The following is a 26,544-nucleotide window of genomic DNA, read 5'->3' on the forward strand; positions in this document are numbered from 1 at the left end:
CCGAATCTGTCAAGGGTCAATAAATATTTTAAAGATAAGCCCAATCATCAATCCAAATATCCTAGAATATGAACCATAACCCAAACAAATGGGCTTCTTATTTTGTGAATTACGTAAGGATTGATTATTCAACCATGCTCCATTAATGATTAGTTGGTTTAAGAAAAGCTTGCAGTTAAAAAATATATATCTTGAAAGATAATGGAAATCTAGGGCTAGGGGTTTTCCTAGCGCCCTCTACAGGACTTTTGAAGAAACTGATAATATTAGTCACTTTTATTAAAAGAACTGACATTTCATGATCACAGTAAAATATTTAGTGGTTAATTGGACTTAAGACATGAAATTGTTTAAATAAACTTGAAATTTGTTAAGGATAAAAAATATAAATAGATTTAAATTTCAACAACATTTTCTGGGAAACATTCACTCCTTCTCCAGTTAAAGCTATTCAAGTTGCTTCAATTGTTTAATTAGCGTTAACTTGATTAGTCAGAAAGCATATTGATGGAGACGGGGTGTGAATAAATAGCATGATAGAATACATTTGTATGAAAGTATACAGACCGAACAGGCCTCTGAAATGTGTTTGAGGTTAAAGAACAAAATCAAAAGTAAGAAATCAAATTAAATTCACAAATTATCATAATCTAATGTACCTTACAGTAGCATGAACATCTACCGTATTTTCTTCATATTCTTTTAGTATTTTATGACTCAACAATAGCAGCTTGTAAGAAGAAACAATCAAGCCCTACTGTAACCTGATAATCGATAGGAAGGCAGCTAAAGCATCGATGAAAGGTTTTCATTCCGTTTGATCAAAGGCTATTGCAGCTCCTAGTTCATCCACTTCAGAAGTACTCCATTGAAATACACTGCCTTGATCAGGCAGCTCACAATCAGTTTCTTGCTGTCATTGTGCTTCAAAGAAATAGATTTCGAGGAATCCTCAGTGGAGGTGATACCTCCAACCTGTGCTGGGACATGGTCCCACAACCGCTAGAGCACGTCTAGCATCCTTCTGAAGCCGGCAATCTTTGGTACAACACGTGTATCCGAATGCTCCCGTTCACATTCCCACCACCTTCTCGTGCCGACGGAGTATTAGCAGTAGTAGGCTCTCAGTCAGGTCAAATAAGTCTTTCTTCCTTGGGTAATTTGAGAGCGTCTGGCATCTCCACGCCGTGTGATCCCGACTGCTCCTCGGCACTGGGTCTGTAAGTCCCCTCCGTCTGTCTCTTCTTCTTGACCACGCAGAGGAGCCAGAAGACAACCGCCAGCGCTATGGCCAGGGCGCCCAGCACAACAATGGGGAGTACGATGGGCAAAATGTCGAGTTCCTGTAGAAAGAGAGAGAAAGGAACACAACAAAAATTAAAGAACAGAGTGCCATTGAAAACACTGGATCACTGGTCACTTTGAGTGGTTAAGTGACTTGAGAGAAAAGGACCTGGTCTTCATTCCCGCCTGTGACATTTCTAGCGGGGGCCTTTGTCGTTGTGGCATTAGCACCTGCAACAGGAGAGGAAGAATAATACAACCGCTCAAACAACAACAACATCATCAGAAGCACCGTCATAACGTGCTAATATGTGGAAAAACAGGCCAAATTGTGATTATAGTATAATTATAGTAGTGTGAAGAAACCTTGACTACATAATTGCCAACACTCTGAGAGCAAAGTCACCAGTGTGCAGTTAAGTCCCGTCGCCCTGCATTACTCCGGCATTTTACCCCTGACTGCCCCTGTGATCACTCAGTGACCTGGCCTAAACTACACAGTAACTACTTGACTAAGAAAGAGTGGGAGGATGAAAAGGAGGAGTAGTATCGGCCTTGGAATGCTGACTGTGTTCCCGTTAGACGGTGTGGTACTGGTTACAAATATTTACCAAAAACTTGTGGTTCATGACGTTGGAAAACTTGACTCATTATTTTAACAATGTTGTGTTACTATAGATAGATCTAGCTCAGTTGGTTAAACATGTGTGATACTTGAAACCCCTTGTCTAAGGATCTACAAACTATATCAATCATTTACCCAGGCAAATAGTAAACTTCCCAGGTGCAAAAGTCAGCCTGATAAAGAACAACATTTTCCAAAGTTTTTCTTTTCTTAAGGAATGTCTGCTAATATCCTGTTCCATATCGCGCATATGATTGTTTGCTTTTCATCCATGAGTGAATTATGTACTTTTCCATGTCCTACATTTGAACCATCAGACCAAAGCAGTTAAATATAGATAGATGACAATTGTCATGCAATGTGTCATTAGCTTAGCCGTCCTCACAATATATGAACTAGCACAGGCACCCTGAGACGCGGTTAGGTTACTAACTAAAATTGAATGTTGCTTTGTTTTCAATCAACCACACACACACACACAACCACACACACACACACACACAAACACACACACACACACACACACACACACACACACACACACACACACACACACACACACACACACACACACACTGCCTGAGGTTGTGTGTGTATGTGCGTTAGTGCAAGAATCCTTATCTAGGAGTGTAGACGTATGTTAACTTTGGTGGGTAAGTGAGTGTGTGGGGGTGCTTTGTGTGGGAGAAGGTATGGTGACTGACTCACCCAAAACAGGATTACTGCCCAAAACCAGAACTAAGACTGCACCAGCCAGTAGACCAGGCCTGGCCAGAATACCCAGGACTTCTGCCATCCCTCCCCGTGTACAGGAGTGCAGAGACGGGGTAGCGGGGCAATGAGAGACCCAGGTCATCTCCTCGGGCCCATATCCTCCAGCCCCATATTCACAGTGGGATCTTTCAATTCCTTCCGGAAGGGAGATTAGAATTAGCTGTATATTTGTTAATCAAGAACAAACACTTGACTCTGACTGTATACCATTATCAACTCCTATTCATCTCCTATCGAGACATTTGGTTGTTTACATTTTTCTATTCACCTTTTATCAGCTGACATTAAAAGTATGTTATTGTTAAGTCATATCCTGGTAATAAGCGAGTCCTTTGGTTGGACAAAGGCATATTTGGACATAATAACCTGAAAGAATGGGAACAATAATAGGCTATTTTATTGAACAATTATAATGCAGACGTCAATCTACATTTAGGGTTGTTCATGAGGTATGACCTCCTTCACAGCAGAACAAGCAGGGTTGATGATATTAACTACATCAGTGACTGTATGCCTCTGAATTACGAACTAAGCCTACTTGCTTTTTACATAAAGTTGACCTTACCTGCTGCTTCCAGGTGATCCGAGAGACAGGAAATACAGCAGTGGCGTTAATTCATCACAACCATGAAGCATGTTGTTCCGTCGCACTTTGCGAAACCGTGAAAAGGGTAGTCCTGATAGAAGACTGACATAGTCCCGTTTTGAAATCCAAATACGCTGATTTCGATTAAAAAAAATAAGCTGTTGAATCGCAGTGTTGGATTATCTTTCCTTCGACACGAAGAGCGCCTCTACGACGTAGACGACTAGACTACCTGTTGGTTTCAGTTTTTTTTTCTACTGTTCAAATCACCCTGGGTCACGTGGTTCAGTCTCATGTTACAGTACCTGAGCGCAGTATCAACCTGCTGGCCCGGGACAGATAGCCTTTTGTTCCGTTCCTTACCTCTCCTCGCGCGCAAGTCGAAAAAATGCAGGTGTAGCGAAGGCTAGTGATCTGCGGTCATTCACTTCCCAGAGCAAATAGGCCGATAGGACTAGCGACCACGCACTATAAAGAGGAATATCTCAAGTCACATGCCCCAACTCACCCTCATTATTAGTTTTGCCTGTGGGTCAGAGTTTTGTTTTGGATGAAATTACCATAGGTTACCTAAGTATCTCTCCTTGAAGTATGTTTGTCTGGTCTAACCTGGAGATTTGTCCTTTTGAAATAAAATAGCGCCTCGGTCGGGTTTTATTGCATTTGCCCAACATGAAAAAGTGCACATTCCTGAAATATTTCAGGCGTGATCGCGGCAGCCCACCGTTCCAATAACCCATAATCCTCATCTAATCCTGGTTTCACGGAGTGGCAGCAGAACATGTATGATTTGGACTGAACAACTCTTTCAATAACACAATAGGTTTATCCTGTTTAAGGGGAAAAGCTTGTAGAAGCTTCTTCCAAAAAAAATGGCCAATGTTATGAAATGGAGACAGAAATGTCCATGAAACCACTTTGAACTTTGATTTACTGACTGTAGGCCTACTGCCCGTTGGAGGGCATATTGTTTTCCATATTTGACTCAGCCACTAATCTTTCGATGCCTAGTCCTACAGTTCCCTACTATTGAACACATTTTATTCAGTGCTTCTCCTGTTTGAATTACTTATTAAGAAGTTAAGAAAAAATATATATAAGGTATGCCGTTAATCGACAGAAGTGGTGGCAAAAGTACACACATTCCTTACTCAAGTAGAAGTACAGATACATACGTGTGTAAAAGAAAGAATCTGGGGAAAAAACAGAAGCACTGATTCAATTTCTTTACCTCAGCAAAATAGGAAAAGTACTGGACCTGAAATGTAAATACGAAAGTAATAATCCTAGTCCTCTGATAATTTTCTACCTGCTGTTTCTGGGCAAGTCATATTAATATAATTCAAAGACTGTTAAAGTAAAACCATTCTAACATAAAATAAACAATATTGTTGGAGTGTGTGTGGATGATGGCTGGTTTAAGCAGCCTCCCCTGGCCCGAGTCAAACTTATTGGACTCTGCTGGGTGAGGCTGCACACCTGTGGCATATTCAATAATCAGTGTGCAACAGGTTAAACCAGCCATCCCCACAAGCACTCATGAAGAGATCTCCAGCATGGCAATAGAGCACCATGTTGCTGCTCTTAATCTGCTCCGTCTGCAATGTTTGCTTGTTCACTTTCATCCATCCTCACTAGCTAAACTTCTAGTTCTCCCATTGACGCCATTTCTCTTTGGTGGAGTACATACTATGCACAGAGGGATACGCCGAGGGATTCTCTTTTCTATCTTTTACTGTCCCATACATTTAGGTTGAAATTGGACTAGATGGAAGGCGCATAATGATGTCACATTGAATACATTAAACCTAAAGTCAAAAGCCTGTTTGGAAATATAAGGAGTAGAAAGCACTATATTTGTGTTAAAATGTATGGAGCAAAAGTAAGAAGTTGTCAGAAACATGAATAGGCCTAGATACCTGAAAACTGTAGTACAAAAAACAAGTATTGTTACTTCCCACATCTGGTCTACAGTTATACAAACCAGAGATTATACGATGGTACCAGACCACAGTGTACTTATTCATATACAGATGCATAAATAGTTTTGTTTATGATTAATAATACAAATTGTGACTGTTTTCTGACTTCTGGAACACTAGGGGGCAGTGTCATTTTCCCCCTCTACTTTTTGGAAATGTCACCGCCCCCACTCGATGTTTGCACGACGCGCGTAGCTGCCTGGGTACTGTCAAAGCGGCGGGAGAGGGTAATGTGTTACAAAGATATGATTGTTGCTGCTAAACTGAAGAAACACTAAGCTACAATTATTCGTTAGTAGTTATCCAAATCGTTTACGCCATCTAAATCCAGGTTTTTTTGTTGATAATATAAATCCATCACTTTTTTTGAAGCACAGGACTATCCGAGACAAAAAGTATTTCCCGGGAAATTTTGTTTTGAAGATATTAGCTAACTGGTTTAGCACTTACAACAATGGCGAAGGTGCAAGTACTCAATGTTTCAGTTTTGGATAACCCGAGCCCTTTTCGAAACCCTTTCCAATTCGAAATAACGTTTGAGTGCATGGAGGACCTCCCAGAAGGTAATTATAATCCAGTGAATTGTTGTTCCTACAGCGAGAAAGGAAACGCTGTAGGAACTAGCCACATTAGCACACATCAAAAGAGGATTAGATTTGTGGGGGAAAAATAACGAACAGGTGTGCAATTCATTTGCTAACGTTACCAACTGAGTTGTTTTGCATAGATACCCGTATTGCTTTACCTATGTTACCTAAATTGTAATCCATATTATGTGAACGTACCAGCTTGTATTATCTGCTGTTGCCATGCTATTGGGGGGGGAAATGCACAAATGTGTTTTTACCTTGTTTTTCTCAAGCTAAATTCTTACGTTCATAGTAATGTATATGTTTGTAATGCACCACTTGATCTTCATACAAATGTCAAATTACGGAAATACGACGGCAGTTGTATTACCCCACTGGACTCAGGGTGGCATCATTTAGTCACCAAATTCAATCAGCAATAAAAAGCAGACTGGCCATATTTCTGGCACAAACTGTATTTTTTTTGTGGATTCAAACCGTTGTTTAGCTTCATCTAAGACTTCTAAAACGATTTAATAATTTTATGTGAATACTCCAGAATTAAAAGTTTTCTTTTTAAATCTCAATAAGGGAATGTCAGTGGTATTGTAGATTATTTGATTACAGAAATGCATGCCTAATCCTAATATATTGTTTTTTTTAGACTTGGAGTGGAAGATCATCTATGTGGGATCAGCAGAAAGCGAGGAATACGATCAAACCCTTGACTCCGTCCTTGTTGGACCCGTACCAGCTGGGAGGCATATGTTTGTGTTTCAGGTGAATTTTGTTAGACCAAAACAATGGTTCATTGATTCATGTTTCTTGTAACATTTTTCGCAGAAATTATTTTTGGTTTTGAAAATAAATTGTTTGATCAATATAACATTTGAAGCTTCTAGGATTGAGTTCAAGTTATCTGAAAATGAAATTTGTTAAAACTGTGCAAAGCATTGTATATGCGTTAAGTATTCTTATAAAGACATACCCTTTCTATTTGGCTTATATACCCAATGATGATGTTGGGTGGTTTCGTTATTCCTAAAATGTCTGTTGACGTTCATGTATCTGTTGTGGTTTCTTGTCAGGCGGATGCCCCTAACACAGGCCTGATTCCTGAGAGTGATGCTGTTGGTGTCACCGTAGTGCTAATCACCTGCACGTATCGTGGCCAGGAGTTCATTCGTATTGGCTACTACGTAAACAATGAATATACTGACCCTGAACTGCGTGAAAACCCACCAATAAAACCTGACTACACACAGGTAAGACACACAACAACCTTCGCCTTCTTGGAATACTAGTTTCAGAGGACTAAGCCTATTGTATACTTGCAGTGAAAGTGCTATAAAGTCTTTCTAGCTACTCTGCTTCAGGTTGCCATCCAGGGTTTAATCCAAATGATTTGATAGTGACAATCTTTAAACAAACAAAAAAGACAACAAACTTAAGTGATTACAGCCATATTTCCTTAGCGTCTTTTCCTACTTTGCTTAAAGTAGAAATCCCAGCTAAAGCTAAGTGAGGTGCATTGCTGAGTCAACGTGTCTGCTTTGGCTGATCTTTGTGCTGAATGAGGATTGTAGCTTTCTCCCTCATTAATGGCATTATGCTCTGACTGGCGGCCCGGAGCTACTTGCGCATAGGAAGGTTGATCAAATGAAACCCATGATTTAGGTGCAATAGGATAAAATGATCTTTAAAAGGTAAAAAATATATAACAATTGCTAGACCATACTCATCATGGTGCAAAAGTGAACCTGCCGTAGAGAAATATTCCAATAAACCAGGGCTGAAGACTAACATTCTACTGGTATCCAAACAAATGTGGTCTATTTTTTGTTGATTCACAGCAGTAACGATACATTAACCCCTACCTGCCTTAAACCCTTGCCTGCTCGTTAATGGAAAAATGTCATTGATGGATTAGGAAACCATCCCAGAAATTATCCAATCATACTGTGCTTACTATAGTACACACACTTGAGTTCAATTATTTTAATACAATAACCAATATTCCTACTTATTATTAAGAAAAAAACTTGCAATAATACTTGGTACATAACACTTGCCACTACAAACAGGAATACATTGTATATGCATATATATAAAATAAATGTAATCAGCTATACACGTTGCTGTTAGTCAACAGATAAAGCTCCTGCAAGTGTGGTCAAGTTTAAAGACTTGTGGAAGTCTGATGAAAACCCAATAAAACAATAATATATAGTGGAACCACAAATGCAACATGATCCAAATTTGCAAACCACAATAAAACATTGGCTGATCATAATGCAGTGGGAAGGCCTTATTTGCCAGGTGGATACATCTACTTTTAATAAGGCTTTTGATGTGGTATATGAAAATGTTTTTTTTTTTGTTATGCATGCGTGTTTGATTTCTTAGGAATTCGTCAAGTCATTGGTTTCCCAAATGTTCTTTCTTGTAAAGTTTGTATTTTGTTTTTCTTTATCTTCCTTTAGCTCCAGAGAAACATCCTCGCGTCCAACCCACGCGTCACAAGATTTCACATAAATTGGGAAGGCTGTGCAGAACGTATGGAAGACTCTGAAAACGTGGACCCGGCGTCCAACTCCATGCTCCCTCCATCCTGTCTCCCTGGCAAGGCCCCGCCCCTGGGACTACTGCCTGATAACTCCATGGACTGCTTATAAACACTCCCATTCTCACCATAATTGTTATATTTCAGCATTAGGCTTATTTTTGAATAATGGACTTTCCTTCTTGGGATGTACAGATAGGTTTGCCTCCTAGCTAACCTTGAACTCTGACCACTCTGACTGAGTGTTCTTCTGTGTTGAGAAGATAAATGGCGGTCATAATTATCAGCATTCAGGGGAGTTTGTAATCGTGGCAGTATGGTGACTATCTTAAAATACTGTTGAGGGCCATACACTCGGACAAGCTGCAGCTGAGCTGGATTACAATAGAATGTGTTTTTATTGAAGCTCATGTTGATCTGACAATACAAAGTATTTTCGTGTTTTTCACAAAAAAAGAAAAAATCGTAATATTACTATGATGGAAATGTCCAGTGTATTGCCATTCACATTATTATTGCACTTATATATATATACCCCATGCTTTTGGTTTTGGTTAAACTAGGTTGAGGCATTAAGGATCCTCCGTTGGTTTTTTTATTTTTACTGCCATTTTGACTTCAAAATAAAAATGTTCATATGTATGACTGATGCGATTAGCTTGAGACAGATCCTATATTGCAAAAATGAACACCTAAATTATGAAATGCCTGTTATGAAATGTTACTAGTGGCCAGAGTTAAAATAGAAAAACGTTTTTGTTTTTTTTAGGGTTGAGCTTGCATTTATACTAAAAATAGAATGTATTTACGTCACATCCAATTCGTTGAGTTGTAGGCGTAACAACTTTGGAGTTTATCACGAATCATATATAACACTGGGCTCAAGCTATGCGATTTGGCTGTTGTATTTAAGACAAAATTCTCAACTAAGCATTTATCGTTTAAACTATAGAAAAATAACGTTTAATATACATTTCCAGACGCGCTGTCTAGCCTAAGAGGCGGGATAAAACAATTTGACAGACAAATCCCATTGCAAAAATGATTCGATATATTGATGCATATCCAATCAACAGTTGTCTTACGACGACTGTCGCCTGAGCAGCGTCCAATGGGAGGCGGGCGAGGGACGGACCAAGTGGATGGATGGCTGGAGTTACTCGCTGTGGTCTCAAGATTAATGGAGCGGGGCTGTTGACTTTAGGGATAGCCTAATAGATGGTTGCTCCCAGCAAATCGTCGTATCTGACGCCCGTTTTAAAAATTCTAGGAAGCGGTCTTGACTCAATCAAGCAGGAGCATCGGAGTCGTTTCAATATTGTTTTCGTATGAATTGTATAGGCCCGACAGCACAGCGATAGCACCTGGCTAGCTGCTAGCCAAGTGGAGGCACAGGCCAGGGTACAACGGCGAAGGATTTGACAGGTAGTTAACGCTAGCCTGCTAGCTAAACAGCTCGCTACGTTTCGTTGGAAAATTATTTGTTTTCGACGTCCCCATCAGAGGATCTGAATGCAGTAAGGCAACTGTCAGAATACTAAGATAGTTCAAGGCAAATAGCAATCTCAAAAGAATCGGAGCGTATTTGGAAAATCTGCAAAGTGACTAGCCCGTACTCGTTTGATGTTGGTTTGCTTGGTATCCTAGCTTACCAACAACGTTAGCATTGGATGTGCCTAACTGGAGTTTTTCAAAGTCGACAACGAGAAGTAGTGGATGAAATATTGACATTTTTTAGTTGATAATGGTATCTGTTAGCTAGTCGCTAGCAAGACTATCGGCCAGCACCGTTTGCAGTTAGCAACACTTGAAGGCTTGTGAAGAGAACTCAGCGCCAGCCGAGAGACTCGACCATAGACCTGCAATCATGGGCAACACGCCCACCGCCAAGAAGGGCAACGAAATGGAAAGTGGTAAGTACTTTATCTGCTGTGTGCAGCGGCTGTACATGACCCTAAAGTCTACGTTTGCTTCGGTCCTTTCCTGTTTCTCATAATATCAGTTCAGAAAGGTCTGACTAGCCTCAGACATGTCACACCAGCCCTTCTTGCATTTTGTAAACTTTCGACTTTGAATAGAAAATTATCGGCCTGATTAAGGTCGTTTACACCCCCAATAATACTTTAGTTCATATGGAGTTGCGTGACAACAGCAACTTCTTCGTTATCACATTTCTAATATCACAACAGTAGGGAATATTATGCATGCTCTCAACTGATTCTGTGGACGAGCTCGTGATTAAATGCCCCAGGTTATTAATCCAGTGACACACAAGTCAAACAGTATCATATTGCTAGTTGTGTGTCGTAAGACAAATGGCTGAAGATTCTAAGAATCTTTAAAGATGTATCTGTTATTCATACACCAAGTGCGTGTGTGTGTGTGTTGATGGTTCAGGTATTTCATTGATGTCATGTGGTTACGAATGTTCATGTTATATACCAATGAGCCAAGTCTCACAAAACCGGGCTCATTGGTATATAACCCTTATACAGAGAAGCAAAAAGCCAACAGGATGGAGTCATATGATGCTTGCAGTGTGATCCTCTCCAGGCAGAAGTTGGAAGTGAAGGAAGTCTCTTGAACATCATGTGATGGGTAGCGGTTAGAACAATATCACTTTATGTGGATAAACCTTGTTTTGAACTAGTTCTGCCTTTAATTTTCGTTGTCAGACCTGTCACTAGACTATATTTGTTCCTTGCTTTCCTTTTAATGAGCACTGTGATATTCGGTAATAAAGTCATAATCCCAAATTATTATTAATTAATACTTGAGAGAGAGAAGAGAACAAAAGAAAACTTATTTTAATCATTAGTATATTTTGTATTCTCAATGGTTTTGTGTTACTTACTTTGCCATGCATACCAAATAGTCTTATTGGTGTATCCCTGTAGTTAACTATTAAGAACAAGTATCTCTTTACCCCTCCAATCTCCTTAATTCTCATTTGGCATTCCTTCTCCCAATTTACTTGTGGAGAATCATTTGTCCCAGGGAGGGTTCGGGGGGCTTGTGATTTCATCCATAACACACCACAGCACTCGAATGTCCTCGGTCTGAACAGGTATCTGTGAAATGATCCTCAGCTTCTTGTTGCTGCTAGAGGGTCGGTGTGAAGAGTGGCCCTCTATTCTGCATGTCATGTTAACCCCTGGCTGCCTCCCACCTTAACGGGGGGGAGGGGGGGGGGCAGGCTTGCTCCGTGTTCACCGTATCACATCTCTTGGATTGGCTTTTGGCTTTCGTGGAAAGGGAGGAGGAGGGTTCTGTAAGCAGAGGAGGCGCCGCCGCCCGGTTTGTTCACATGCCACGCTTCACATCCTTATCAGACCTGATCGCCACGGTCCGCCCCTGATCCCCAGAGACGGGTGCGGACCAGGGGTCCGGCGGAGCACACGGCCCGCCAGCCTTTCCCAACCAGCAGGCAGCGGAGGGGGAGGACAACACGGCCCCAGCTTGAGGCAGGCTCTGAAGCACATACACCATTAAGGTTGAGCCCCGGATCGGGTGTGCACTTCTGTCGGTCCGGTCACTGGTCAGGAGGAGAGGAAAGGTGCGAGCCGACCGTGTAGCTTCGGTACAATCTGAGCTTTCGGTGCACAGGAAGAGGCTGGACGGACGGTCTTAAGCTGCAGCAGGAAGTGAAGTAGCAAGGAACGGCCTGGTCAGAACCACGTGCACCCACTCCTCCTCCACCTACACACACAAACACACACGTGAAGGCGATTCCCTTGGTTTTACAACCCAAATCGAGACTGCACAAGCCTGTCCGGTCTCCGCCACTGCACCATGTCTGTCCTGCACAGGCTAGCTGGGAGGCTGCTCCACCGTGCTGGGCCCTGTTTTGGGGACCCTGGCACTGGGGAGGGTAGCCCGTACTGCCAGCCACAGGAGGAGCTAGAGCCCTGCTGCCGGAGTGAGTTTTCTTTTTAGCCTGACGTGACAATAGAGCTTTACATGAGCAGGGGGTGGCTCCATCTATGCAGCCAATCAATGTCATAGTGTCTGTAAACCAGGATGTATGTGTATTTTACGTTTGTTTGAATAGAAAATAATCACCTTTTTCTTTCTATTCGCATCAATTCATCCCAATAATGAGCCTGCTGTTGATTTTATGAGCAAGTATGCACGTGTGGCTGCACAGCTGAGAGGTGTCAGTGCCATGTTTTTTCAATAGATTTATATTGGAAAGGTAGTTTCTTATTGTTTGTACTCTGTGACATGGCTTTGGGATGAAACAAGCGCGACACAGTTGATAGGTGCACACCCATTTTGCACAGACATACAAACAAACTCGCACAATATGGTTTGGTTATTTTCGCCTTCCTACTATTTTGCATTCTTGGCCTTCAGAAAATGGTTGGTTGTGGAAGTGTCAATCAGACACGACAGTTCAGAGCACAGAGCCATCCTCCAGTTGCCATTATTACTTGCAGTCAGCTGGGTTTGGTGATAAAACCTTTTTGATTGGCGTTGCTTTTACTTTATTGTTTTCAAAGTGACTTTGCTGGATATCGCTGAAGAAATGCGCAGGAACTGCCCACGCTGACTCATTATAAAATGAGTTGATTGTGTGGCTTAGTGGCTACCTTATATTATTAGGGCTGGATAAACACATAACTGCAAATAACAATTATTTTCCTGGTTGATTAATCAAGCGCATTTATTCAATTTAATGGCTATAGTCCATGCTAAATGCCCATTGCAATTAAAAGTTTGAAGTGAATAGAAGCCAAGAGTCTCAAATTGTCTTGATTCATTTATGGTGCTGACGCTGTAAGCAGGAAATGTTTATGCGTAATTGACAAATTACTGAAATGATAGCAGACCAAGAAGCTATTTTTAACTCAATCTATTGCCTAATTGTTTCAGTGCTGATATGGACCACATGATAGTGTTCAATAGAAATGTGGCAGTCAGTCAAATTGCAAATTTCACACACTTCTATTAATATCTGCATGGTTCTCTTAGCCTGGGCTTGTGTAACGGGGGCAGGTTTGTGTTTGTATTGACTGAGCATTTTCTGCCTCTGACATGAAAGGGGCTTTGTAATCAGCAAACCACCCCCGTTGGACATGGCTATCAGTGCCCATCAGCTGCCAAATACAGTACTTTATTGATGAGACATGCCCGCCCAAATTGTTGAACTTGGACGGTAACTGTATAGGTTAGTGGTTCCAGCACTGTTCTGTTCTGGATCACATGTCTGCGATGATGATAGCGGTTTTCCTTCTGTCACGGAGCTATATACAGGGCCGGTGAAAGTGGTTGCTGGTGCTCTTAATGCACTGATGAGACGGCATAAAGGAAGATATTTAGGTCATTTAAGATGGTGCCCAAACTGCCCATAATCAAATGTCTTTCTTTGGCACTTTGGTAGTCACCTTTAGGATTGGAAGTAAAAGTTACTTGTTTTTTATAACATGCTGACATGGCAAGATTTCGGATACATTTAATGGGACAAGACTCCTTGTTCACGTTACACGTTACTCACGTTACACGTTACTCCTTGTTAGTATTTAAAGAGACGATATCTGCTATCCCTTATTAAAACGTTCCATTTCTATGGCATAGCTGTGCCAAAAGCCAGTCATCTTTTCTAGCGTCAATCATCTACTGTACGTGATTGACCTGGATTGGTGCTTCAATAATTGAAATTGAGTGCAATGGGGATTTGTTAAACATGCTTTGCACTTTGCAAAATGCCAGTAATCAACCTTCAATGCTCAGGCTCTCCTGCACAATTATCGTATACTGGGGTCTTTTTTAAATGTTCAGCAACTTGCCAGCTTGCATGTTGATATTGTTTAACTTCTGACATGCATACGTACTAGTGTACCTCACCCAATAGTGCAGTTTTCTTTTTCAAGAAGACGTTTAATAGCTGAAAAAGTGGGGGAAAATGCTTTGAGTGGACATACTGGACATTACTCATATTTTGGCAGGATCCAAAAATAAAGGTTGGATCAGTTTCGTCAAACAAGCCCCCCCCCCCCCCCCCCCCTCATTTTCCTGTGCATGAGACTGGGCCATTGAAGCCCAGGGGAGAGATGTACTGTGCGATTGATTTGTAAGATCGATTCCACGCTGGCACAGCAGAATCGGCTGGTGGGGAATGCATCTGAGCAGAGAGGTCTCGCTGCCTCGCCTGGCCCTGTGCCGCCGCTGGCATCCCTCGACAGCAGCTCACTTCAGGCCTATAACCTGCCTGGTTTAACTTGGAAGCATTTCGTCTCCGATGGCATCCGTCTACGGATTCTATTAACAGTACGTTCTCGTGGCGACCAATCGACCTGGGACTTGATCTCCCGAGTGACTACTTAGGACTATTTCCCTGTAGATCATTCTCTGGGTCAGACATTTGCATGGAGATGAATCTAACCAGTGTTATGGCGAAGCCCTGCCCCCTCTGTGACTATGATTGGATCAATAAATAGCCGTCCGGTGTGTTTTTATTTTTTTTGGTGTGCGTGTGTATTTGTGATTGTGTATCTTGACAGGAGAGGGAGAAGAGCAGTGGACTCAGTGTGCAGAATAAATATTGATACAAAGCGAGCAAGCGTCCAATTGATCTGTGAGTGTAACGGGAGCACTGGCGCTGTGGGTATCGTTCTGGGCTGCACCTCGGTTCAGAGTGGCACTCATTGCCTTCATCATACCTTCATCATAGTCCTCTCATGCTGGACCATACAGGTGCAACATAAGCCGGGGCGTTTTGGAATATATATTTTTTCCAGCCAGAAGACATTTTTCTATTTTAAAACGGCGGCAGACTTGAGCTGAAGTCGGTCTTTGCAGAGCGGGGACGAGCGTGGGTGAAAGGTCATGAATTGGCAGCTTTGAGAAGTAAGAGGAGAGGAGGAGGAGGAGGAGGAGGAGAAGACGAGGAGGAAACAGGGACACACTTAAGGGTCGATGTGTGACCGGAAGAGCTCCAGGAGGCACGCTGGGAAGAGGGAGTCTTCCTCGCGGTCCTCTGAGCCGGGGTCGCGGTCGGTGGAGGCCCCAGCGGCGGCGGCACCGCTACTACCAGCAGAGGGGCCCCCAGCCGTCCCCGATGGTAAGGGGTGAGGGATTGGGGTGGATGGTGTTGAGGGAGACTACGTCATGCTCGTTCGCCCCCCCCCCCCCCAACCAGGTAGCCATGGCAGCCTCTAAACTCTAACAAAGTCAGACCCTAAAAAGATTCTTCAAAGGCGGCGGTTGATTTAGGCGTTTCTGTGTTCGTGTTGTTGAGTAACTCTGTGGGTCTTCACTGTTTGTCTCTGTTGTTATGGCGGGAGTTATTTCATGTGCAGCATGCGCCTGGGCAACGTCTCAATGCAAGTGGGAATTGAGCAGCTTCCACAGAGAAACAAATGTTTCTCAGCGGTGACCAGCATGCTCTCAGCGAGGACATGGTTTAAACATGTTTATGTGAACTTTGCTCTTTGGCATTTTTGCTGGCTTTCTCCAGTCCTATTGTTGGAGCGGTCGGTCTCTGGAGTATTGGCAGGAAACCACATAGCTGGTTCTGTATTAGCCTTTTGTTTAGTGTTTGGTTTGTGTGAGTGGCCCTGTGTGAGAACCACTCACTGAAATGATGTTATTTGCCGTTATTGCCATTTTTTTAGTTTGTACCGTTGAATGTGGATCCGACATTGTGGGAATTCGCTTTTGACAACTAAACACCACGTTAGGGAATAATAAATTAAATTATGAATTTTATATACTTTAAATTTTACTTGCATTGTTTTGGCCTACTTTAATATTTCCAGAATTTTGCTGTCATTAATCAATTGCTTCTGAATTTTGCAATTTCATCCAGTTTTTGTTTGAAGTTCCAAATGTATTTTGGTTGCGATTAATTTCAGTTTGACATGAAATGCAAGTAATGGAAACATAAACCCTTATCTTCCATCAGAAAGGCCTTGAGGTTTACAATCACCTCGATTGATGTTTATTGTTCGACTATTTTTAGCACAATGCACTATCAGTCAGTGGTTGACGGTCTGTGTTTGACTCACCGGCATGTCTAGTGGAATAATTTATTTTTTTACCATTCTCATCCATCTCCACCATATTGTGCTCTAGTCTAGCAGTGTTTCCTCAACTACTTTACACACACACACACACACACACACACACACACACACACACACACACACACACACACACACACACACACACACACACACACACACACACACACACACACACACACACACACACACGAGAAGAGGAGGAATGAGGCAGACCTTATTATCTTCGTGTTCCCACAGAGCAGTTTGATTAGCCTTGTAAAGATAAGGGGCGACAAATGTGAACTTCTGCTTATGATGGTGCTTTACTCCATGCTAGTGGGGCGGCCCACCCCTACCCCCGCTTCCAGAAGAGCACATATGTTTGTTGCTTTATCTCCTTTTGCATGGGTACATACTGTAGGTGTGTTCTGTGTGTGTGTGTAAAGTCCATAGTTCTGTTTATGTATACAACCATGACCTTAGCCTTGTTAGCTACTAGCCTAGGCCTAGCAATAGCATCGGAGCAAGCGAGTTGAAAAGTAGAAGTAGAAAATGTTGTGAAATGCTTTGGAAGTCCAGTCATAGGGGTTAGCCAGATGGATATTTGAGTAGTTAGTTTCATCTCAAATTCTGTTGCGATAAGCACCATTATTCAGGACAAGAACATATGACTTGGGGAAAGTCCGGTTCAGCCCTATGTCATTGCTCCCTTGCTATGATACTTTGTATTTCCAGCAGGGGTTTTCACCATTTAGTGAAAAACAAGTCAGTCAGTTACCGACAAAATAGGGTCTTCACAATTTTACTGGTGTATGTAGAAGATGTGCCAGAGTTGTGCTACAACTCTTGTTGGGGTTAAAGTGGGCTCTATAGAATACAATAAGGCCCTGAGGTGCATTTGTCCTCATGATGAAGTCATAGAACGGGCCGTCTGTTAAAGGACAGCTCTAGTTAAGATGCAAGTATGACGTGTGAGTGAACACTCTCTTAATCGATCTGGGTGTTTGTTTTTTCTTTATTCACAGTGAAGGAATTTCTTGCCAAAGCCAAAGAAGACTTCCTAAAGAAATGGGAAAATCCAGCACAGGTAAGCCCACGCCATTCCCAAACGTCTATAAACATAAGCAGTAAATAAGGAAGTAGTCCAGCTCAGAATGGATTCACCCCCTTGTCAGTAGTGGCTGTCTGCCCTCTGCTGGACACTTGTGGGAATCGATATTTAATCCAGTCGTCCTTCAAAGCTTGAATGGAAATGTCTGGGTTATAAATCATGTGTTGATCTTACCCTTGTTTTGGATCAATTATGTGGATTCTGTTAGTATCTAGGTACAAGTATGTATGCCTATTTTTTTTTAGCAATTTGACACCAGAGTTTTCAGAAGAGTCAGTATTTTCCCTAAGGCACATTGTTGGAATAGGTGCAGGTATGGTGAACGGTGAGAGATCATTGACCCTGTCTTTCCTCCCCTGACATGCTCTTCTTCCGCCCCCTGTCCTCTAGCAAACCGCGGCACTGGACCACTTTGAGCGGCTCAAGACCTTAGGAACGGGTTCGTTCGGTCGAGTCATGCTAGTCAAGCACAAAGAATCGGGCCAGCATTTTGCCATGAAAATACTTGACAAACAGAAGGTAGGCCTCCCTGGTTAATGAGTCAAATATGGAAGGGAAGTTAAATTAGTTTTAGTAATGACATCCATGGCATACAGCGCCTCCATTGTGTGTGTGTGTGTGTGTGTGTGTGTGTGTGTGTGTGTGTGTGTGTGTGTGTGTGTGTGTGTGTGTGTGTGTCATGATCTCCACTTACTAGGGAGTAACTGGTGTAAAATAAATCAGTGAATAGTCAATCTCACATTATCGAATAATCCGTGGCCAAGTACCCTCCGTAAATGCAGATTCTATTCATATCTGAATGAAGTTGGGTTGAATGACAATTCATCATAGTAAACATGGCGGCAAAAGTCTACTCCTCACCGGGGAACGGAAACATTGCTTTGAGGCGCACCAGGAATCAGAAGGCATGAATGAGGCGTGAATGAGTCATCGACACAAAGGTGCTGATTGGTTCAGTGTGACGGCGATAGCCGGGTCCGATAGGCTGACTGTTCCTCCTCCCCCTCCAGGTGGTGAAGCTGAAGCAGATAGAACACACTCTCAATGAGAAACGCATCCTGCAAGCAGTGAGCTTCCCCTTCCTGGTGCGGCTGGAGCACTCGTTTAAGGTGAGCGGCACACGCGGCGTCTCTAGTGGGTTGAACTAGTCGGCGGTGAACGCTCTAGGAGTGTTTGATCGGTTTTAAGAAAGCAGGACTCCTTTGGAAACTGTTCTTGTCGATTTTGTTTTGAAAAGCCCTTAATCACAGTTCAATCTGAAAGGGATTCACACCCCACATGATGTGACGCCCACTGAACATGAAGAGAATAATATAAAATGCATATAAAATGTCAAAGTTGAGTGTCTGTTAAGCTTAAATTAAGATTTGAGGATAAATAAACGTTAGAAAATCCTTTTGTTTTCTGATCCGATCTGTTCTGATCAGTGAAGAACGTCCCTGTGTTGTGAGTTTTGTTGCATCTATTGGGTGGTACAACCATCCTGAGTAGGATGGAGAGGTTTTCAAATCAAATGGAAAATATGCAATTTTCTAATTAATTGATGGTACTAATTGCTAATAGTTTTAGTCATGCGGCCCTAACGCGTTAAGACAGTAATCGGTCTTGGATACTAGGCAATTGCCTAGTCTAGTCCATGTGTTGTGGAAGTGGTGGCTAGAAGGAAAGCTGATAGCGTCACATGATCAGGGCATCCAATCACAATGTCACAGACCGGTCGGGTGCATTCAGCCACAACCAAGTTTGCAAATCCAGACCATAATCGCATTTCAAAAGGCATTGTCCAACTAAATTGGATTCCCCAAAAAAATATTTACTAGCAACGGTTTTTATTCTGTAAACCTACTCATTATTGATGTGAACTTTCGGACTTTAAACAAGCAGAACTAAATTGTTCTGGTTTAATCTATGGGGTCGATAACGATGCCGTTTGATATAAATCATGTGGCTCCTCGGTTATCATCCAGCGGGATCTGATTTGAGAGTTTGTTTCATTGCGGTGACAGAAACCCAAAATACAAGGAGGAAGCCATGCTGTCTATAGATAATCACTACACATGTCAGGCAGACTTTGACTCTTCGCTTGATCGCTTCCTTGTGTCCTGGAGGAAACAGGATTTTTTTTTTGGGGGGGTTAAACGATGATTGCCTGGTCTCAGAGTTAGATATTCATTGAAGTATTGAAAGGTGTTTTAGCACGTGACCTACTGCACTAGTGGCTCCCAAAATGAGAAGGGGTTGCTCTGCAGTAATGATGAGTTGCTTGCATAGAGTGTAGGAAGGTGAGTGATTAATAATTATTAGAAAACATGGGATGTAATTAGGCTACCCTGGATCTTAAAGTAAATGAAGGGGAAAGGACAGGATTAGCAAAGGTCTTCTCTTGCTCAACCATGGAATAGACCACAAGAGGGAAGACATTACCATTTGCCACCCTATAATCGATTAGTTATCTTGTTTAGTTAAAATGTCTTTTTTTCTGTAATTGTATTTCTTTAGTTTGTCAATCCTTTGGGAAACATTATGTGGCTGAGAAATCGTCAGTATTCAATAATGAAATGCAGCGTTTTTAAAATTCAATGCTAATGACCAAGATTAAAAGAGTTTGCTGCAGTAAAACGCATGTCCTTCTACCTTCTCCCCGCAGGACAACACTAATCTCTACATGGTAATGGAGTATGTTCCCGGGGGCGAGATGTTCTCACACTTGAGGAGAATCGGCAGATTCAGGTGAGCAGATTCACCCGCGTGCACACACAGAAGTGTACACACACACACACACACACATGTACGTGCGTACCCACACGCACACGCGTGTACATGCACACACATGTACGCGCGTACCCACACGCACACTCACGCGCACACTCACGCGCACACTCACTCACACACATGTACACGCACACACACACATGTACACGCGCACACACACATGTACTCGTGCGTACACACACACACACTCAAGTGTTTCACTATTCACAATCCAAAAACCATCTTTCGAAAAAGAATTACAGGTGTCTGTCACAAAGTCACCCCTCCTCTATCAACCTTCACCATCGTTCTCTATCCCTTTGAAATACACACGCACTACAAACAAACACACACAGTACACACACGCACAAGCACACGCACACGCGCGTGCGCGTTCATATATTGGGGCTCTACCGACCATCGACTTCCTCTATTTGCGTACAGCGAGCCCCACGCCCGCTTCTACGCCGCCCAGATCGTGCTGACCTTCGAATACCTTCACTCACTGGACCTCATCTACCGAGACCTGAAGCCAGAGAACTTGCTCATCGACCAGCAGGGCTACATACAGGTGTGGAGTGGTCTATCTATTTTGTTGGTGTAGATGGGAGATCTGCTCTCAATTAAAAAAAAATATGTGTGTTATGTTTCCACGCACATCGGTGATGGACGCTCGTCCTGCTTGTCCACCAGGTAACAGACTTTGGATTCGCCAAAAGAGTGAAAGGGCGGACCTGGACGCTGTGTGGGACACCAGAGTACCTGGCGCCGGAGATTATCCTAAGTAAGGTGAGTCTTACCGGGGGTGAACCCACTGCCTGGGCCAGGGAGGTCCAACGTTTGAGGGATTTGCACTCTGGACTTTTGTAAGCCTGCGCAAAACATTTGAATATATCCTCTTGGTTGGGAGGTAGTTCCTCAACGCTGTGCTCCCTTTTCTTCCCTCTTCCTCCCAGGGTTATAATAAGGCCGTGGACTGGTGGGCCCTGGGAGTGCTGATCTATGAGATGGCGGCTGGCTACCCCCCCTTCTTCGCAGACCAGCCCATTCAGATCTACGAGAAGATTGTATCGGGGAAGGTGAGCGTCTGGTATCTGGTCCCCGCCGACTCAGTGGATATGCGTCTGGATTTTGTGCTTTCCCCCCCTTCAGATGCTATGTGGTCGATCCTCTGCTTACTTTGTATCCGTCTATACGGAGACAGGGGGGGGGGGGGGGGGGGGGGGTTTGCGGAGAGTCATCTCTGCAGCCTAAAGCAGCATTTGCGTTTAGTGGAAAGGTGTGATCATACGAGACGTGTTGAACGCGAGCCACTTCCATCGTTCTCCTCCAGGGGGAAGCGGTGCTGCGATGTTCGGGGGGGGGGGCGTGTAGCCGAGGAGGGGACTCGCTTTGAAGTTGAAAGTATGCCAACTTTGACGTGGCGCACTGCATGTTGTAACTCGCCCACCGTTAGAGTTGCAGCGTGATCCAAAAAGACGGATCGTTTTGAAACGGATTCCGTGTGAGTTTTGAAAGTTGCCGGGCTACTCGTCACCCGCCCTTACGACGGGCAGTAACGCGCCGCAAGGCAACGCACCTTTAATCGGCAGGGCTTGTAATTAATTTTACTACACAAACAGCTCGGGGCGGTTCACAGCAGAACAGAACCTCGAGATGTTTGGATTCAACCATTTTGTAGATGCAACCTGTTTTTGATTCTCATCCTATTCTTTGAGTCGCCCCAAATGGTTGTTTTTTGTCGATAACAATGATCATCAAAATAACAATAATATCTGCCCACTATAATGCAGCCAGCCGGCTTTCTGTTCAATTATGGACGACAGAAAAACCAAAATAGTGACTACTCTAAACTGGGACAGCATCACAGAGCATTATTTGCCAGGAAACGAGGCAAAAACACAACGGATAACGACTCCCAATCCTTTTACACCTACATTTGCCGCTCGACCACTGTGCATCGTTTAGTTATTGGGCCATTTAGTAGGTGGCAGATGTGGGTGGGCTGCCAGCACTAATTTTCACCAATACAATGTGACATAGTTATACTTAGAACTGCAATTATGTAATTTACAGTAACGCTAGAGTGGGGCAGGCAACGCTATAGCCGCTAATCTAACGATGAAGCGTTTACGGGCCGCCCAGAATGTTGACCGTTGCCCTCGGGTGTACCTCTTGTTTCGGCAGGTTCGGTTCCCCTCTCACTTCAGCTCGGACCTGAAAGACCTGCTGAGGAACCTGCTGCAGGTGGACCTGACCAAGCGCTTTGGCAACCTCAGGAACGGAGTCAACGATATCAAGGGCCACAAATGGTTCGCAACCACTGATTGGATCGCCATCTATCAGAGAAAGGTAAACACGGCAGCCTTGGTTCAGGACTTGGTTGTTTTATAAAAAACAGACAGCCCTTTCAAAGCAGCGGACATATTGACCTTGGAACAGAGTGAATGTGACAGAAGGCTGGCTTCAGGATAGGTGGGCCAGACGTCGGTTCAGGTCACTGACCTAGGTCACTGACTCATTCTTGGCCCAACGGGGAAACTCTCATTACAGGGAAAAGTAAATCGTACCGCACCCCCCTGAAAGGTAAACATTCCTGAATACAATTATACAACCTGGGGAAAGATTAAAACACTGAAATCAATTTCCTTGCTGCTATCGCTAGCTGTGTTTTGAATGAGCCGTTTCTGCACCAGTATCATGAGTATGGTCAAACCCCTGTGGCCTGCATGTGTTTATGGGACTGCTGCTGCCCGCCAATCGATTTATGCACTGCATACGAGCCGAGGGGTGTTAAGGCCTCTTCCTCTTGTCTTCCAGGTCGAGGCTCCCTTTATTCCCAAATGCAAAGGCCCCGGCGACACAAGCAACTTCGACGACTACGAAGAGGAGGAGATCCGAGTGAGCTTCACGGAGAAGTGCGGGAAGGAGTTTGCGGAGTTCTAGATCCACGCTTCAGCTGCGGATGGATGAAGAGACGGGGCTTTAGGATAAAATACAGGGGGGAGGGGGGATGGATGGAGGGGGGGGGGCGTGGGACTGGGGAGGGCGGGAGATGAGGGCATGAGGAAAAGGAAATGGCGGAATCCAGGTTGGAACTGCTAATTTTGCTTCTTTGTAATGATGATGTGAAACTAAAAAATCTCCTTCAGCCCCCAACCTCCCCTCACCCCCCTGATTGAGAGATTGGCAGAGCAAAAGTTGGATCCAGCAGTGTTGCCTTTTCTGATTTTTGTTTTTCCTCTACTGTTACCTTATTTGTTTTTACTTTCTCCCTCTTGTGTTCCGTGTCACGGGGGTGGAAGGAGAAAAGAAGGAAGGAAAGGGGCCTACGTCCTCTCTCACTCTCGACTCGGGTCTCTGGTGTCTCTCCGACAGGTGTGGTGGCGCCTCGGCGACGCTAGGTGTCAGGGCGCCGAGGTGCTAAATCTGCTGGTCCTCCCTCCTCCACCCACCCCCTCCTTCCTCATGGGTGCCCTCTCCCCTTCCTACATGCTACCTGCGAAGAGCGCTTGTCAAAATCTTCTGTCACCCTTATCTCGCTTCCACCATCCTCCTCCTCCTCCTCCTTTTTTTTTTTCTTTCTTCTCCAAAATTATGTCCAAGCAATACCAAGTCAACAGACGTGCCTATCACAGCACCCGCGGGCTGAAAACCCGGCGTCAGGGCGTGGACGCAAAGCTTCGGCGGAGGTAGCCCTTGTGCCCATCATGGCTTAAGAAATTATACAAAATAAAGCTTGACAGTGCACCTGCCTTTGTCTGGAAAATGTGGCACTGTTGTCGGATAGATTCCTGCTTTTGCGGCTGAGGCAGTGGTAATCGTTTATCAAGAGTAAAACAAATGATTTATCCGTTTTTTTCTTCATCTAGATCTCGCTTATTCTCCGCACTTGTGAAGAGAGAAAAAAATGTATATGAGCTCTGCATTCAAGTTTGTCTTTTTCTCTTAGCTGAATTTACGAGAGCATTTTTAAAGTCCTCTTTGATCAGTTTGTCATTTGTATGTCGGTCTCTGTGCTTGAGTGTTTTTTAGTTTTCCGGGGTGGATTTGAAAAAGTCACGATTGGCAGCAACTAACATTGTATTCACACACTCCAGACTTGTTTATTTAATCATAGTACACTTATACATGTATATTGAGATATATATATGCGTGTATATATCAGAGAAAATAAAACATTCATACTCCTATAGTATCATGGCTGTAAACCCGAAATTTAGGATTTTCATAAATCAACAGGTTTGAATTCTGCCAAATTTGCAAAGTTAAGGACATTGCAAAGTTTTCTGTACGTATCTATGATAATGAAGGTGGTGGATTTGAATACGCAAAAAAAGTAGCAAAATGTTTCAAAAAAGTGCATGTTATTTTTGTACAATATCACTTTTCAAGAGGTAACCGAGCTTCAAGTGTTGAGGTACATGGGGGGTGGGGGGGGAAGGATGATTGAGAGTCACACAGTGACTGTTGCAATCGACTCCACTGTGCTATTTGGAGGACAGCACGATTTAACCTGACGGGCATCCTTGCTTCTGGAACCCTTGTTCATTTGCTCACTTGTTGGTAGTAGCCTCACTGATAATTGTCCATTCACTAGGTCTGCATAGTTTGTTTTTTGTAAATACCCTGAACAAAGTTTGAACCGAGGAAGGTAATGCTTAACGATGACCCCTAGATTATGTTATCTTTTTCCGCCACATTAATTTATATTAACGAAAGACAATCGCAGACCAAATCCAAATGCTGGTTTGTTGACTGATTACATTGTCTTGGTTTAATGATGTATGTATGCTTTTTGGCTTCCATTCTTATTTTTTTCCGATATGCCCTAGGTGCTAGAGGTTGCCATCCACTAAGAGAATAATACTTATTTCTGTGAGTTGTTGCTGTGCATCGGTCTCTCATACGGTCTTGTAATGCATCCCCATTTTTAAGTGTATTCCAGTCAGATGATTTCATTCGGCCCATCACTCTTGTCATTTCTAAATGTTAAGAAAAAAAATGCAGAATGCCTTTTTGAATGTCTCTGGTTGTGTGGAGTTCAGGAGAAAGTTTCCACACCGTTTTGAACTCTGAAGATGTTTCCTTTCTAAGTATTGATGTGTTTCTCTGTTTTCCTTGCATGTGTGACAAAATGAGACAGCAAGAATTGCCCTGGACCCGTGATATGATTCAGGAGCCACAGGGCTCTCAGACCCCCCCCCCCCCCCTCCCCCCCCCCACACACACACTTAACATGTTGCTATTCTCATTGCTATTGCTTATTTTAATTTTTCGTTTGTCCGCACATACATGCAATGAACAAGTCCAAGTAAGCCTACAGACAGCCCACTTACAGAAATATTCAAACATACCCACACATACAGATGCACACAGACACTACACTAGGCTACTACTACTGCTACTACTACCCTTGTCAAATCTCAATATGATGAGATTGATGTTGATGCATATGTTATTTGGTCTTAATTCATTATGTAACTCTTTGAAGATGGCACATGTAATATATACTTCTGGGTCTGCAGACCATGTGCGGATGAAAAAGTGATCAGTGTTGGTGGGTCAGAGGAACAGTACGTTGACTACTTATAACACCATAAGGCCATAGTATTTCTTTTTCTCCCTCTATCCCTAATATCCCAACCCTATTTAATCAACCAAACACGTTCAACTGCTTCAGGCTTGACCTTCACCCACTACACACCCAAATACACACACATACACGTATTCAAACACAGTTATGTTGGCCTTCTGATCGCGTTTAGTTTCCACATGCTCATCTTTCAAAACATTACTCTTTTTACATTTGGAACGTTATTTTGCGTTCATGTTTTCTAATTGTATTTTCAAAAAAACGTGAATCTCTCTTCCTTCTAACCTGGGTACAGTGATTGTGTAGTCTATTGTACCTTTTTGGGAAACAATACTATATTTCTGCCTTTGACAGTCTTAACTATATTACCCTCTGGAGAACTTGACAGATACCCTTAGACAATGAGTATGTTAAAAAAAATACATAAAGTAATATTTTGCAAAATGTATCATTCCAATAAAGTTACTTGTTAAGACTAAAATCTCAAGAGTCATCCTTATATGTTTACTTTTCATTCGGCTGATACCTTTGTGTTTTTACCCTTGTACAGATCTCATCAATAAGTCGACGTGGGATATTTTAAAATCTATGCCTCCTGAAAACGCATGATGATGATTAGTCACTTAAAGCGTGCTGTCGGGCTGTTCATCAGCATAAATATAAAATATCAGTAAGCACTAAGAACATCCTACTCTTA

The 26,544-nt window shown here is 43.0% G+C and overlaps 3 protein-coding genes across 6 annotated transcripts; 2 read left to right on the forward strand and 1 right to left on the reverse strand.

The window, feature by feature from the left end:
* Positions 1-261: 261 nt before the first annotated feature.
* crb3a (crumbs homolog 3a) lies at positions 262-3,887 on the reverse strand. 3 transcript variants are annotated; one of them, XR_003973674.1, is made up of 4 exons: positions 3,249-3,863; positions 2,618-2,818; positions 1,454-1,515; positions 262-1,343 (listed from the first exon to the last, which is right to left on the reverse strand). XR_003973674.1 is itself a non-coding variant. In XM_030339142.1 (3 exons), the coding sequence occupies exons 2-3, from the start codon at positions 2,763-2,765 to the stop codon at positions 1,134-1,136; spliced, it is 393 nt and encodes a 130-aa protein (XP_030195002.1). In that variant the 5' UTR covers positions 2,766-2,818; positions 3,249-3,887; the 3' UTR covers positions 262-1,133. The 3 variants fall into 3 exon arrangements, 1 of the variants encoding a protein (XP_030195002.1); XM_030339142.1 differs by lacking the exon at positions 1,454-1,515 and having other exon boundaries at positions 262-1,336; positions 2,576-2,818; positions 3,249-3,887; XR_003973675.1 differs by lacking the exon at positions 1,454-1,515 and having other exon boundaries at positions 1,165-1,343; positions 3,249-3,871.
* Positions 3,888-5,428: 1,541 nt separating this feature from the next.
* On the forward strand, positions 5,429-9,030 carry asf1ba (anti-silencing function 1Ba histone chaperone). The gene is made up of 4 exons (XM_030339217.1): positions 5,429-5,814; positions 6,485-6,600; positions 6,909-7,085; positions 8,304-9,030. The coding sequence occupies exons 1-4, from the start codon at positions 5,706-5,708 to the stop codon at positions 8,493-8,495; spliced, it is 594 nt and encodes a 197-aa protein (XP_030195077.1). The 5' UTR covers positions 5,429-5,705; the 3' UTR covers positions 8,496-9,030.
* Positions 9,031-9,501: 471 nt separating this feature from the next.
* Positions 9,502-26,328, forward strand: prkacaa (protein kinase, cAMP-dependent, catalytic, alpha, genome duplicate a). 2 transcript variants are annotated; one of them, XM_030339188.1, is made up of 10 exons: positions 9,502-10,296; positions 17,415-17,476; positions 17,891-18,019; positions 18,511-18,609; positions 20,148-20,230; positions 20,696-20,822; positions 20,945-21,040; positions 21,208-21,330; positions 22,439-22,603; positions 23,072-26,328. In XM_030339188.1, the coding sequence occupies exons 1-10, from the start codon at positions 10,251-10,253 to the stop codon at positions 23,195-23,197; spliced, it is 1,056 nt and encodes a 351-aa protein (XP_030195048.1). In that variant the 5' UTR covers positions 9,502-10,250; the 3' UTR covers positions 23,198-26,328. The 2 variants fall into 2 exon arrangements, with proteins under 2 accessions (XP_030195048.1, XP_030195040.1); XM_030339180.1 differs by lacking the exon at positions 9,502-10,296 and adding an exon at positions 14,969-15,446.
* Positions 26,329-26,544: the final 216 nt, after the last annotated feature.

Source organism: Gadus morhua, chromosome 2 (assembly GCF_902167405.1).
Source record: "Gadus morhua chromosome 2, gadMor3.0, whole genome shotgun sequence".
In the NCBI taxonomy this organism is placed as follows: domain Eukaryota; kingdom Metazoa; phylum Chordata; class Actinopteri; order Gadiformes; family Gadidae; genus Gadus; species Gadus morhua.

Coding starts and splice junctions, on each gene's coding strand:
- crb3a (XM_030339142.1), bottom strand. CDS start 2,765: ATGACCTGGGTCTCTCATTGCCCCGCTACCCCGTCTCTGCACTCCTGT. Junction 1,337..2,575: donor TCCCACACAAAGCACCCCCA/CACACTCACTTA, acceptor TACAGGAACTCG/ACATTTTGCCCATCGTACTC.
- asf1ba (XM_030339217.1), top strand. CDS start 5,706: ATGGCGAAGGTGCAAGTACTCAATGTTTCAGTTTTGGATAACCCGAGC. Junction 6,601..6,908: donor GGCATATGTTTGTGTTTCAG/GTGAATTTTGTT, acceptor GTTTCTTGTCAG/GCGGATGCCCCTAACACAGG. Junction 7,086..8,303: donor TAAAACCTGACTACACACAG/GTAAGACACACA, acceptor ATCTTCCTTTAG/CTCCAGAGAAACATCCTCGC.
- prkacaa (XM_030339180.1), top strand. CDS start 15,302: ATGTGTGACCGGAAGAGCTCCAGGAGGCACGCTGGGAAGAGGGAGTCT. Junction 21,041..21,207: donor CGGAGATTATCCTAAGTAAG/GTGAGTCTTACC, acceptor TCTTCCTCCCAG/GGTTATAATAAGGCCGTGGA. Junction 21,331..22,438: donor AGAAGATTGTATCGGGGAAG/GTGAGCGTCTGG, acceptor TTGTTTCGGCAG/GTTCGGTTCCCCTCTCACTT.